The 14,140-nt window shown below is 40.3% G+C and overlaps 1 protein-coding gene across 9 annotated transcripts in view; it reads right to left on the bottom strand.

Moving 5' to 3' along the window:
• Nucleotides 1–13,800, bottom strand: part of USP28 (ubiquitin specific peptidase 28) — a 58,732-nt gene extending 44,932 nt beyond the window's left edge. For 3 of the 9 annotated variants that reach the window (XM_079930020.1, XM_079930027.1, XM_079930019.1), the window contains exons 1-2: nt 13,583–13,799; nt 329–406 (exon numbers count right to left, since the gene is read on the bottom strand). In XM_079930020.1, the coding sequence (XP_079786146.1) occupies nt 329–406; nt 13,583–13,639 (135 nt within the window). In that variant the 5' untranslated portion in view covers nt 13,640–13,799. Of the gene's footprint in view, nt 1–328; nt 407–2,127; nt 2,221–3,315; nt 3,399–3,560; nt 3,623–4,813; nt 12,856–12,901; nt 12,943–13,582 lie in introns of those variants that run through there. The other 6 variants (XM_079930025.1, XM_079930024.1, XM_079930022.1 and 3 more) reach the window with 5 other exon arrangements.
• Nucleotides 13,801–14,140: the final 340 nt, after the last annotated feature.

Genomic DNA, 14,140 nt, shown 5'->3' on the forward strand with positions numbered 1-14,140 from the left:
GCTATCCTCACACAAATAACCAGTTCAAATTTCCCTGACTCAAATACTTTTTAGTTCGAATCAGGATCCAAAAAAGGTCCATACGGTGCAGTTAGTTGACAGGTACCTTAAATCTCTGTAGGTTTCCCCCCGCACTATGAGTCTCTCCCCTCCTCAACTTTTTCCTGCTCTTATAATTTACATGTTGAAGATACTGGGTCATTTGACCTTTAGAACTTCCGTCCTATACGTATGCACATTCATCTTGGCATAAATATAGCTTGAACTGACATAACTATGATATGAACAACAGCTTTAAAACCTGCTGAAGAGAGGCCTTGAGACTAACCTTCAGAGCTTCGTGAAGAAAAGAAGGGTCCTGAATGCCTGTGATCTCCCTCAGTTGATTTAACAGCATTTGGCAGCTCTGTATTTGAGAAACAGAAAGAACACACACACGTGTCAATCGGAAAGTAAACCTGGACACGTTTAAAGAATAGACACCGGCATCTTGGGTAAACAGGCTTGAGACTTGCATTGTTTACTTTAAAAAACCAACAAGCTCCAAGGAACAAGGTACTTGACTGTCAGACACATTCTGAAATGCCAAATGTATTGCTCTTTTAAAAGCTTAATCATGGAAAATGCTTTTGGCATTTGTGGACGAAACATGAGTAAATAGCAAAACTACAAATACATAAAACATTTAAATGTAATATTCCAGCTTTAATGGATGCTTCAAGTGCCTCAGGTTTCTCTCTGTGAGCAGTACGTAAGTAGGTCATTATGAGGAGTCCAGGGAATTTGCATGGATGTGAAGATGTGCTATTTTAAGCTTCACTGCACATGCCATTTGTGTGTGTCATTTTTCACTGACATTAAGTTTCCAATCATGTAATTAACAAACGATACCACCAATGTTACATTTGAAACTTTAGGTTTGATTGCTTAAAAAAATGTATAGATAAAGCTAGAATTTTCTGAATTATAAATACCATTGCAGAGGGAATAAAGTATGGAATGTTTTCTCTTCATTAATCTGAATCATGGAAAAACCTTTCTTATTAACTTCCAGCTACAAGATCAGTTTATAACCCTTTTCAGCCTTAAAGTCTTCAACTGACAAGTTAACACAGACAAGTTAACACAAAACACCTATTTACAAGTAAGCTTTTCAACAATTTAAACAATTGGCTGGCCCAAGTGAAGACACAGTGATCTTACAGATGAATACTGAAAACGAAATAGCTCAAATTTAATCCAGCGAGAAGAAATCTAATTTATTCTTAACATTGTACTAGAATGAAGCCCCAATTCAATACTTGATGCTTGACCATTAACTGTCTTTCAGTTAGTACTATGTCTCCAAGAGGCAGTAGGCAGTCTAGTTCACTGCCAGCTGTAACAGAAACAGTATCCTCTGTTCTTCAACAGCTGAGGGCCCAATGCAACACTCAAGCAGCACACCACTAGAAATAACGAACTGAAACACCCCTGTACAGTCCTTGGAAAAGCATCAACAGTCTTTCTGTTCTAGTCACAGGTCATCGTCATAGGCTAGAAATGGAACCCTACCCTGCTGAGCCCAGCAGCCCTGGAGGCTGTGAGTCTGTCAAAGGCAGTCACCGCCTGGGCACTGCTAGAGTGACTCTCACACTAAGAGGTATCCAGATTTAACCTTGGAAAACACTGAAAACACAGCATATGATTTTTAGAAAAATAAAGTATTAAAAAGTTTGTTTCCAAATAAATTCTAATTCCACTGATCGTATTGTGTAAGTGTGTGAATCTATATAGGTCAATCATAACCAATTTTCTAAAAAATCCAAATCAATGTACCCAAAAAAGGGTGGAATAAAAGGAAGAGGAAATGGGTAGCATATCAGCCCTGCACTGGAACCAAGAAGGTAAGAGTGGGATAGACAATCACATCTTCACCTCAAATTACTCTGTGTACCAACTGATGCAGGAGTCACAGAAGACAATCCCGGTTAAAATAATAGCTCACACCCACTGCTTACTTTTAGCCAGGTGCTGTTCAAAACACTTCATATGTATTAACTCATTTAACCCTCATAACAAACCTGTGAGATAGACACTGCGCCCATTTGACAGAAAACTGAGGCATAGAGATGTTAAGTAACTTACACAAAGTTATTGCTAGTAAGGGGTGGAGCTGGGATTTGACCCCAGGCTGCCTGACTCCAGAGTCTGCACTCTAACCTCTATGCCATGCTGTATCTGAGAAAACAAAGAAAACAGGCAAGAATACCTATTTAATGCAAAACAATGCAAACATTTTATTCTTATATTTTGACCTTGATCTCTGCATCTTAACAAGTTTCCTATTTTAGCTGCCCTTATATAATCACAATTTTGATTACTTAGTAGTACAATCAGTCCCAAATAAGCTACCATCAGGAAGTAGAGAGGTAAACACTATAATGGACAGAATCTAAGGTGCCATCAGTTATAAAAAGCACCATTATTTTATGCACCACCAAAGACAAAAACGGCTGCCACTTAAATGCCTTCATGACAGTGAAGTGTGACGAAGTCCTTCATGACAGTCCTAGGAGACACATGAACTGGTCACATCAGCTTCTTGTAGCTCCAAAATGTCTCATTTATGTTGAGAAATAGAGCAATTCACCCTACTTCCAGGTGCACTGCCTGGCATGCAATAGATAATTCTTTGGCATATTTCTCAGCAAAAACAAAAAAAAGCTTAAAACACCTATAGTATCTTCCTTTCTGAGGTCCCATAATGCACTTGATTGTAGCTTTGCAAGAAAATTTGAAACTGCAATCATTCCTCCAATGACAAATATTTTACTTCACATGAAATCAAATCTGTACCCTGCTGTTCTATTTCTATGCCTTTCTTCATAGTTTTTTCGATCTTTTTAAAGCCCTTTTAAATGGCAAGTAAACTAACCCCGCGGTACCAAGAGTGCATATAACCCGACTGCCATGACGGCAGGATTAGCTATGACTAAGCCCACACATGTGCAGACTATGGTAACTACACCACATGTGCTGCTTGGGTGATAGTAAATGTAAGGACCATCTCAATTTCAGAGATCTCAGAATGCCAAGTAAATGCTAATCAATGAAAGACGGTATGGAAATGATAAATAATTTACTAACCATTACATTTGGCTGTGGGTTAAAGTCCCACTCCTCTGTCTCCACTTTGTAACAGGTAGCAGTGGACATTAACACATCTAGAATAATACACTCAGGAAAGGAAAATAAACTCTTCGTTTCCCTTTTTTAAAAGCTATTGGGCAGAGATGACAGCTACATAAAATCATTTTGTACAGTGTCAAGAACGACATTATATTCATCTTACCTCCTTCAAGAACTCTGGTCCCTCACTATCCTCTCCCCCTCCCATGTTGAGGGAACGAATAAGCCTGCAAAGGAATAGGACTTACTGGCTTTATCTGGAAACCATGTGGTTTCCTAACTGTTTTAAGTGAAATTCCTGCCTCTGTAAAGGCAAGAATCACACAACACACTAGCTGATTTGAATTAGCCATAGGACAGTGCTATTAACAACTGTGACTAACACTTACTGAACGCCTTTCTGTCAGGAACCTTAGATGCCTCACACACACATGAAATCCTTGGAACAACCCTAAAAAAGTTAAGAATCATTATCTTCATTGTGCAAATTAGAAAACTAAGGTTTACAAAACCTATTTTGTCACCAAGTGTCTTGAATTAAAAGATTAATCAAAAATAACTTAAGAGTCTGAATAACAAGTTTCACAAGGATTAAGCTATGCTAGTGATACACATGAACAACTGCTATGACATGACTCAGTTTTATAAATATTCAGGTAAACCTAAATTCTCACACAGACAACGCAATCAGTACTATATATGACATGTTAATTTTACCACAACAGACAAGCTAAGCTCATTAGGATCCTACGGTATTACTAACTCACAGTTTCTTCTGGAACTTTACAGGAAGCTGATTTAAATATTAACTTCACCCTAACTATGATGCTACACATAAAGTACACACCCAACATGAGACAAGACAAAGCCTGTGCTCCAGTCATAATGAGGTCAAATAACTGGCAAGAGCCAACATGTTTGCACTTCCCTATAGCTAAATACACATTATTTTCATAAAACAAAGAGTACTCTCTTTTCTTGCCCAGAGGCAGTGAAAAAAGACAGGCACACAGAAATCTCTAGAAAGAAGGAACTCAAGCTTTCCGACCTCAACTACTCCGTGGTTTTGGTGCAGAACTTCTCAGGACTGAGGTTTTCTTAAAGCAAAGACAATAACTCACCTTCTAGTAAGCAATAAACAGGATTAGTCACCCAGTGAAACATTAAACTATGAAGTTTTATAGTCCTAATCCTACTGCAACTAAACTAAAACTCTTTGATCAGCAAATTAGTGAGATTACTAATCTCACAATCTTCAAATACCCAGTTTAGCACTGTGATGCTATAGTTATTTCTTATTATAATTTCTAGATTATTCCATTCCTTCAAACAGGGATGCTATTTTCATCATTCTCATGCACACATTTCCTGATCTCAACTGTCTCTTTTTACAAAGCCATTTCTAAATTTAAAACTAAGTACATAATTGATAAATGTTACTTTACTCCAAAGAACTACCAAGGTGTGCCTAATAAAATTCCCTCCAAAGTTAAAGATCTGGTTTTCTAATTTTAAAATAAAACTTAAATACCCAAGGAAAGCAAAGGAATAACTTTAGGAGTCAAAGAAAATATACAGCAGCAACTCCAGAAACCCAACTTATACAACAGGGTCTTAACAACAGTCTGAGACTGTCACTAACCTTTCCAACTTCCACGAAACAAGGAACAAGTCCACAAAAGCCCTGGTATTTTTTCAGTTTTTCTCCCAGCAACAACTCCATGTTGGTCCAATTTACTCATAACGTAGAAATCTAAAGTGCCTTATGACTCTACAATTGACAAATAGCATTTCTTTAGTGGATGAAACTAAATCTCCCAAAATGGGCTACTTGATAACTTATTTTAATGGTGCAAAAAATTAGGTACATGATGAAAATCACTGTTTCAGTTCATCAACTGGCTTAAAGTTTTTAAAAAGCATTAAAAGTTTTTAAAAGTTAGCTAATTCTAAATGGTATAGTGGGGTTTAAACTAAAATTAAAAGCAAGAAAAAAAAAGAACTGATCATTATTTACTCAAATTTTTTCATCTTTTTTTTTTTTCACATTCACTGAGTAGGAAATTCTAACAGCACAAAAAGATATAAAATGAAAGGGAAATTTCCCTCTTCCTCCCATCCAGTCCCATTTCCCAGGAGTAATCACTATTAATAGTTTCTGACATATCTTTCCAGAAATGGTCTATGCACACAAATATATTCTTTCATACTATATATCATGTCTTGCACCTTGTTTTTTTCTTACTTTTGAATACATTAAGACAATATTTTTTTCACTTCTTTAAATACATATGTGCCCCAACTAAATACAAGAAACGAGGCCAGGAAACTGTTACAATAAGGTCTTATGAAATGTATCTTCAAAAATTAAAGAAAATGTCATTCAGCAATCTACAGCTAAGGTTTATTGAGAAACTAAGAAAATATGGGAAAAGATATAAGAAATCAAGTTTACATGGTTATAATTTTAGAAATCTAACAGTAAAATTTTAAATTATTATTAGATGGGCCTCAGTGTGTAGTTTCCATTTAAGGTAAATAACAGGGACCAGAGAGGTGATGTGGGATTGGATTATGAAGGGTTCTAAATGTCAGGATGAGTTTAGACTTGATCTAATGAACAATAAAAAATTATTACAGGTTCCTCAGCAGGGAAGAAATATGAGGGGTAAAAAAGGTACTTTAAGGGGATTCATCTAGCACATGTCAACAACTAGTTTAAAGTGGGATGAGACTAGGGAAAGAAAGCTTAACCATGAGTTATAGGGGTACTGAATAAACCAAGTGTGATGACAGAGGTAGGAAGCTGGCAGGAGAAATGGAAAGGTAGAGTATACTCTGCACATCTCAAAGAATGAAGAGATAAAGCTTAGCCAAATATTTGAAAATGGATGCCTAAGAAAACATGACTGATGAAGACATGAAAGGAAACAAGTGAAAACCAACCAATGTAATATGCCACACTAACAGAATGAAGGGGATAAAAACACAGTTATCTTGGTCGATGCAGAAAAAATCCAACACCCTTTGATGATAAAAACAATCAGGAAACTAGGAAGAGAAGGTCATTTCCTCAACGTGATAAAGAGCCTTTATTTAAAAAAACTCGCAGTTAACATCATTCACAATGGTGAAGGACTGAAAGAGTTCCCCCTAAAATCAGTATGAATACAAAGAAGCCCACTTTCACCAATGTTATTCAACATTATACTAGAGGTTCTAGCCAGAGCAATTAGGCAAGAAAAATAAATAAAAGACACCCATACTGGAAAGGAGAAAGTAAAACTATCTCTATTCACAGATGACATGATATGTAAAATTCCAGAGAATCCACAAAAAAGTCACTAGAGCTAATAAATAAATTCAGCAAAGTTGCAGAGTACAGGATCAACAGGCAAAAATCAGTTGTGTTTCTATACAGCAGCAATGAACAATCTGAAAGGGAAATTTAGAAAACAATTACACTTACAATAATATCCAAAAGTATAAAATACCTAGGAATAAATTTAACCAAGAAGGTGAAAGACTTGTACACTAAAAACTACATAACACTGAGAAAGAACTTAAAGGAAACCTTAATAAATGGAAAAACATCCAAGTTCATGGATTGGAAGACTGTATCAGTCAGAGTTCTCCAGAAAAACAGAACCAATAGGGCACATGTGTGTGCAAGCACATGAAGAGACCCTGTATTCCTAGTTTCCTGTGCGTATGAATTAAGAAATTTATTATTAGAAATTGGCTCTAGGGATTATGGAAGCTGAGAAGTCCCAAGATCTGCAGTTGGCAAGTTGGAGAACCAGCCAAGGGTGTCATTCCAGTCAGATCTGGAAAGCCTGAAAACCAGGAGAGCTGATGATATAAGTTCCAGTCTGAGGGCAGGAGAAGACCTGCACCCAGTCAGGTGGGTAAAGTTTCCTCTTACTCAGCCTTTTTGTTCTATTCAGGTTTTCAACTGAAGGGGTAAGGCCCACAGACACTAGGGAGGGCAATCAGCCTTACTCAGCCTACCAATTCAAACGCTGATGTCATCCAGAAGCACCCTCGAAGACATACCCAGAATAATGTTTGACTAAATGTCTGGGCACCTTCTGGTCTAGTCAAGCTGACACATAAAACGAATCATTACAAAGATTTAATACTGTTAAGATATCAATACTACCCAAAGTGATCTACAAATTCAGTGTAATCCCTATCAAAATTCCAATGACCTTTTTTGCAGAAATGGAAAAGCTGATCCTCAAATTCATATGGAATTTCAATGGACCCTGAAGAGCCAAAACAATACTGAAAAAGAACAAAGTTAGAGGACTCACACTTTAAGATTTCAAAACCTACTACAAAACTACAGTAATCGTGCCAGTGTAGTACTGGCATAAGGACAGGCATATGGACAAATGAATAAGAAGTGGGAGTCCAGAAAAAAACTATACATCTATGGTCAACTGATTCTTGACAAGGGTGTCAAAACCATTTGATGGGGAAAAAATATTCTCTTCAAAAAATGGTACTGGGGGTGCTGTAGGGATAAGATTGATGGTGTTTAAGAGTACAAACTTGTAACAAGTACTAAAATAGTCACAGAGATTTAATGTACAGTTTATTGAATGTAGACAATAATATTGCACTATATTATATGATAAATATCATTACAGGAGCAAACATATGATAATATACAAATTTTCCAAAGTAACATGATGTACACCTTAAATTTACACACACCACAAACAAAAATGGTGCTAGGACAACTAGATATCCATTTCCAAAAGAGTAAAGTTTGACCCCTACTTCACACAATATTCAAAAACTTACTCAAAATGGATTAACAACCTAAATATAAGAGCTAAAACTATAAAACTCTTAGAAGAAAGTTAAAGGTAAATCTTCATTATCTTGAATTTGGCAATGGATTCTTTTTATATTATACCAAAAGCACAAGCAACAGAAGAAAAAATAGGTAAGTGGCACTTCATCAAAATTAAAAACTTTTGTGCATCCAAGGACGTTATCAAGAAAGTGAAATGACAACCTACAGGATAGGAGAAAATATTTTCGAATCATAAATCTGATAAGGGTCTAGCATCCAGATTATATTAAAATTCTTACAATTCAAACCACCAAAGACAAACAAACCCAATTCAAAAAGGAGCAGAGGACCTGAACAGCCATTTCTCCAAAGAAGAGATACAAATGGCCAATAAGCATAAGAAAAGATGCTTAACAACATTAGCCATTGGGAAAATGCAAATCAAAACTAAATGAGGAAGTGAGAGAGTGGCATGGACTTATATATACTACCAAATGTAAAACAGATAGCTAGTGGGAAGCAGCCACATAGCACAGGGAGATCAGCTCAGTGCTTTGTGACCACCTAGAGGGGTGGGAGGGAGACACAAGAGGGAGGAGATATGGGGATATATGTATATGTACCGAGCTGATTCACTTTGTTATAAAGCAGAAGCTAACACACCATTGTAAAGCAATTATACTCCAATAAAGATGTTAAAAAAAAAAAAAGCAAAAATGTACAATAACAAGTGTTTGGGGAGGATGTGGAGAAACTGGAACCCTTGTGCATTGCTGGTGGGAATGTAAAACGGTACAGCTGCTGTGGAAAAGTGTGGCAGTTCCTCAAAATATTAAACATAGAATTACCCTATAATCCAGCAAGTCTACTTTTAGGTATATATCCAAAATAATTGGAAGCAGGTACTCAAAATATTCGTACGTGAATGTTCACAGAAGGACTATTCATAAAAAACAAAAGGTAGGAACAACTCAAATGTCCACCAATGGGAAAACAGACAAGATGTAATAGATACATAGAGTTGAATATTAGCCATTATTGAAAGGAATGAAGTACTGATACATGCTATAACTTGGATGAACCTCGAAAACATTAAACTAAGTCAAAGAAGCCAGACACAAAAGGTCACGTACTATACAATTCCATTTACATGAAACATCCAGAACAGGTAAATGCAGAGACAGAAAGCAGACTGGTGTTGCCAGGGGGAGCGGGAATACGGAGTGACAGCTTAGTGGGTTTTCTTTTGGGGTGTTAAAAATATTTTGGAACTAGACAGAAGTGGTGGTTGTGCAATACTGTGAATATACTAAATGTACACTTTAAAATAGTTTTATATGAATTTATTCAACTGAATAAAAAGGGAAAGCTTTGCACAATCGCGCGCACGCACGTACACACACACACACACACACACACACACACACACACACAAGAAGAAAAAAGACAGCAGGAAAGTACTAACCTGGGCTGGAATACTGAAAAAGGACATATTTGTTTAGGGCATCTCAAGTCTAACCTGACTAGCAACCATCACGCAGCAGCTGCCAGCACCTATTCCCGCAGTAATTTGCCTTTGAATGTCTGGTATTTTGACCTCCCTTTTTATTATAAAGCCTTGATGGTGGAAATAGCACTAAGTAGCCCAGATTCTTAGCACACATTAGCCTCTAGGCAAATTTCAACTTTCTTGAGCATCAATTTCCACACCTGGAAACTAAAGTATACCATAAGCCTTGACAGCACTGGTGTGACTATGAAGTGAAGTAATGCATACAGTAATTGTTACTAAAATGAAAAAATGATTTTTAAATGTAAACTATTGTGACCTGCCCATCTAACAAAACTCATCTAGAGGTTGTAGTAAAAATACTGATATCCTAGGAGAAAACTGCCTGTGCCAGGGTTTTGGTTTTAGCACTTCCTAGCTGTGTCACTTTGCAAATTCTACTTCCTAGTCGCACTAAGTTTTACTTCATAGGGTTGCTACATGGAGTCAATGAGAATAAATGTTAAAGTGCTTCATAAACTGTCAAAAAGTCTGGAAGCAGGACAAGTACAAGGTGGCTACACCACACCCAAAATTTCTACATTTCTAACAAACTCCTAGGTGATGTGGATGCTGCTGGTCCATGGACCATGTTCTGAGTCGCAAGGGAGCAGAAGTCAGTGAAGGTGCCTGGGGGTTAGGTTCGGATAAGGAAGATGTAAGAAAACTTAGGCATGTGAGGAGAGACATCTAAATCAGGGTTTCTTAAGCTCAAAATTATTGACATTTTGGGCCAGACAGCTTTTTGTTTAGGGGGGACTCTCCTGTACACTGTAGGATGTTTAGCAGCATCCCGGGCTTCTACTGGGGCATTCTCCCCCAGTAGTCACAGTCAAAAAGGTCTCTAGACACCAGTGATTTAGATTCATCTCTAAGAAATGAAGGGAGAAGGGAAGGGTATCTCTTCCACTGAGAGAAAAAGGGATGCTGAAGAGGGGGGGAAAAAACCCCAAATATGAGACAGAGAGCTCTTAAGGTATCAGCAAGCTCAGTTAAGTAGAAAGGAAGGTTATCTATTTAGAAAGAGTGCAGGGAGGACTGAAAGTTTAAAACATCAGGAAGAGAGTTCTAGAGAGTAATAGAAAGGATCTGACCCAAAACAATGCGTCCACTGACTAAGAAGTAGGATCAGGGATTTCCTGGGCTCCGTGGAGTCAGAAGTGCCTGGGTTCAATCCTGGCTGTACCATTGACTAGCTTGGTGACCTTCGGCAAATTATTTAACAAGAAAATTTCCTGGAGTTGTCATAAGTACTAAGATAATATATGTTAAATTCGTAGCACAGAGTGTGGCATACAGTACATGATCAATTAATGTTATCTACTACTATTATCAGCGTCATTATTTTCCTTGAAAAATGTTTCAATTGGCTATTGCTTTAAATTTCTTGGATGAAACAAAATACATGGAAGATCTTGCCTGGTGAGGTGTTACTTGCCAATGTGTTTTATAAATTTACTAAAAGTACTGTGTGAATAGGAACTGTTTGTAGCTGGAGGCATGAGAGTTGTGGAAGCCAACCAAGCACTGACTTATTGATGTTCCAAAAATCACAATTAATGAGACAAGGTAAAAGAGGGTGTAAAGGGCTTCCCTGGTGGCGCAGTGGTTGAGAGTCCGCCTGCCGATGCATGGGACACGGGTTCGTGCCCCGGTCCGGGTGGATCCCACATGCCGCGGAGCGGCTGGGCCCGTGAGCCACAGCCGCTGAGCCTGCGCGTCCGGAGCCTGTGCTCCGCAACGGGAGAGGCCACAACAGTGAGAGGCCCGCGTACCGCAAAAAAAAAGAGGGTGTAAAGCCAAAAAATCAAAAGAAAGCATTAAATTTTCACGGAAACTGACAGGTTTTCACAGGGCTTCAGTTAGCAGAACGTGTGATGAGCCCTAGTTTAGCTGCCAAGGACCACAGGTTTCTAAGAGCCAACCTGACCTCAAGTTGTAAACTACAATAACAGTAAACAATGCTGCTGGCTTTCATCTAAGTCAAGAATTGATTGAAATAGTACCCTCTTTTAGACTCGAGTACGTACTGAGAACATATTTCAAGAGTACTACGTTTTTCTTGCACTCGAATCTTGGACGGCTATAATGGGTTCTGCCTGTTCCATGTACAAATGACCAATAATGGAAGGGAAGCATTCTAGGTTTTAAATAGATTTAGTGTCAGGGGAGGAGAGCTCCCCTCAATTACAGCAATGAAAGATCCTTTAAGGGCAATGTAGAATGCTTCAGAGAATTCAAAATAGAGTCCACTCTAACATGAAATTTATGAAGATTAGGAAGAAGATATTAAAATCTTTCCTCTGAGATGTGAAAGGTAATTTCCTCATATAAGACTCCTTCAGCCTAGCCTGCTAACTTCAAGCATTTTACATTAGCAAAAACAAAAAGGGCAAACATTATCAAGCATTCCAAGCTTATCATCTGTCTGTATGGGGCGAATCACTGAGAAGAACAGTAAATGTCATCACTCTGCAGGTTGCCAGGAATCAGGGTCCTCCAGCTAGCCACAGCCACTGGAGTTCCAAATCTTTCCAAAAATAGCTATGACTTATATACAAGTGTTCATCAAACACCTCACATACGAACTCTTAAACAGAGAGTGCTGAGACAATGGTCACCTATCAAACTGCGGCAGAGGTAAATGCAGTTGCTGCTGACCAAAAGGCACATGGTGTCAACCAACGAATTTAAATGACTTGCTCTCCCTTAAAATAGTCTCTTCTCCAAATCAACATGACTGTCTCAAAGCTAAGATTTTCCCACCTGTTTTTAACTCACTGTCCTAAAAACAAATAGAACTGATCTCTGAAACCAAAGAAAATCCTGACTCAGGTTCCAACAGGCATTGGTAAACACCTAACAATTTTTCTATTACAAATCAGCACATGAAACACCATCTGCCTACTTTCATTTTTGAGTCCACGACCCAGAGGTATCTTTTACTACAGGAGTTTAAAAAGTAAGTGCGGTCACTTTACACACTATTGGTCTCCCGAGTGCCTGAAGAGGAAAAACAAAAAGGCATAAAAGGTTTCTCACGTGGAAGTATCTGACAGCTCTGTACTGTAAATATTTTATGAAATTCCCCACTTCCAAACTCGCATTTAAATACGTGGTACAGGATTCCAATTCTGTCTTGAAACAGCTTAACACTTGATGGGTGACGGGTAGTCTTAAGTTATAACATTCCAAAGTAACATTAGAAGACTTTCTCAAATTGCCCACTTCCCAAGTTTTTTTTCGCACAGACATTAGCCGTTTGATTTTCTCTCAAACCAGTATTCTTTTACTCTCACCACCTTAGCCCAGAAATCCTCGTATTGATTTCAATCTTCTTAGATAATAGAAAAGGGAAAGCATTATCAGCATACCTTGTATTCATCGCGCTGTTCTGTTCCTCCCCCTTCCTTAAAAATCTAGAGTGATGAATGCAGTAATTGGGAATGCTGCTTTCTGCTTAAAAAAATAGGGGTGTGTGTGGAAGGCATGAAGTGGTAACAAGGACCCCTGGTCTTTCACACGGTGTAGATAAATCCTGGCTTTAACTTAGGTAACTTCGGTCTGCTTTAGACTCTTAGAACAGCACTGCCCTAAAACGGATTCGAAAACAAAAACAAAAAACAAAAACCACCAAAGCTGCCCCTTTCGGAAGTTTCTCACCCTTGGTCGGGGGCCAGGAGCGCTCTTCTTAGAGATCCCTGATGCAGACAGCCCACGTCCAGCCCTTTATATTTGATTTTCCAAATTAGCTAATCTCCCTCGAACTTCAGCCCGTCCCCGAACCCGAAGAGAGTCCTCAATCTCTGCCACCGAGCCTTGCAGAGACTTCACCCTCCTCCTCGAGCCCCGGGGCTCACCCCGGCCGGCGCGCCGCCCTCTCCCCAGCCGGGCCCGGGAGCCCTCCGCAGCCCCCTCCCGCCTGGCCCCGCGCCGGAGCCCCGCAGGCCCGCCCGCCCGCGCCCCGCGCCGCTCCCGCCCCGGCCCCGCACCCCCTACTCCCGCGGGACCCGGAGCCAGCCCCCCCGGCTCCCGCCCGCCGCCGCGGGGCCCACCGAGCCGTGGCGGTCGGCTGCTCCGGCCGCGTCGTCCTGCTGCAGCTCCGCAGTCATGGCCGAGGCGCCCCTCCGCAGGTCACCCGCCTCCCGCCGCCGCGGCCAGCCCAGCCTCGCCGGAGGAGGAGGAGGAGGAGGAGGAGGAAGAGAAGAAGGAGGAGGAGGTGGAGGAGGTGGTCCTGCCTCCGCCCTCCACCCCGCTAGGGCCCCGCCTCCACCCCGCCGCGCGCCGGCGGCTCAGCCCACACGCTCCGCCCCCGGCCTGCGCGCGCACGCCAAGCGCGCGGCCGAGGGCCGAGCCGCTCTTTACGTGCTCCCGCATACGCCGGCATATGACCCGGCGCCGGTCACGTGACCCAGGCCCCGCCCGCGCCTAACGGTCAGCGTCTGCCCCCGAGCGGTGTGTTCTGGGCGGTTGACGCCCAGGAAGTGGTGGTGTGGGTTGTGGACACTGTTTTCGCAAGTCTCCTTCTCTGCCGTCGTCCCTCAAACCTGCTCATTTCTAGGACTCACCACCGGCTCAAGACTCCTCACAGACGAGTTCAGGCTGCTCCGCAT

This window comes from Stenella coeruleoalba (assembly GCF_951394435.1).
Source record: "Stenella coeruleoalba genome assembly, chromosome: 8".
Lineage (NCBI taxonomy): Eukaryota > Metazoa > Chordata > Mammalia > Artiodactyla > Delphinidae > Stenella > Stenella coeruleoalba.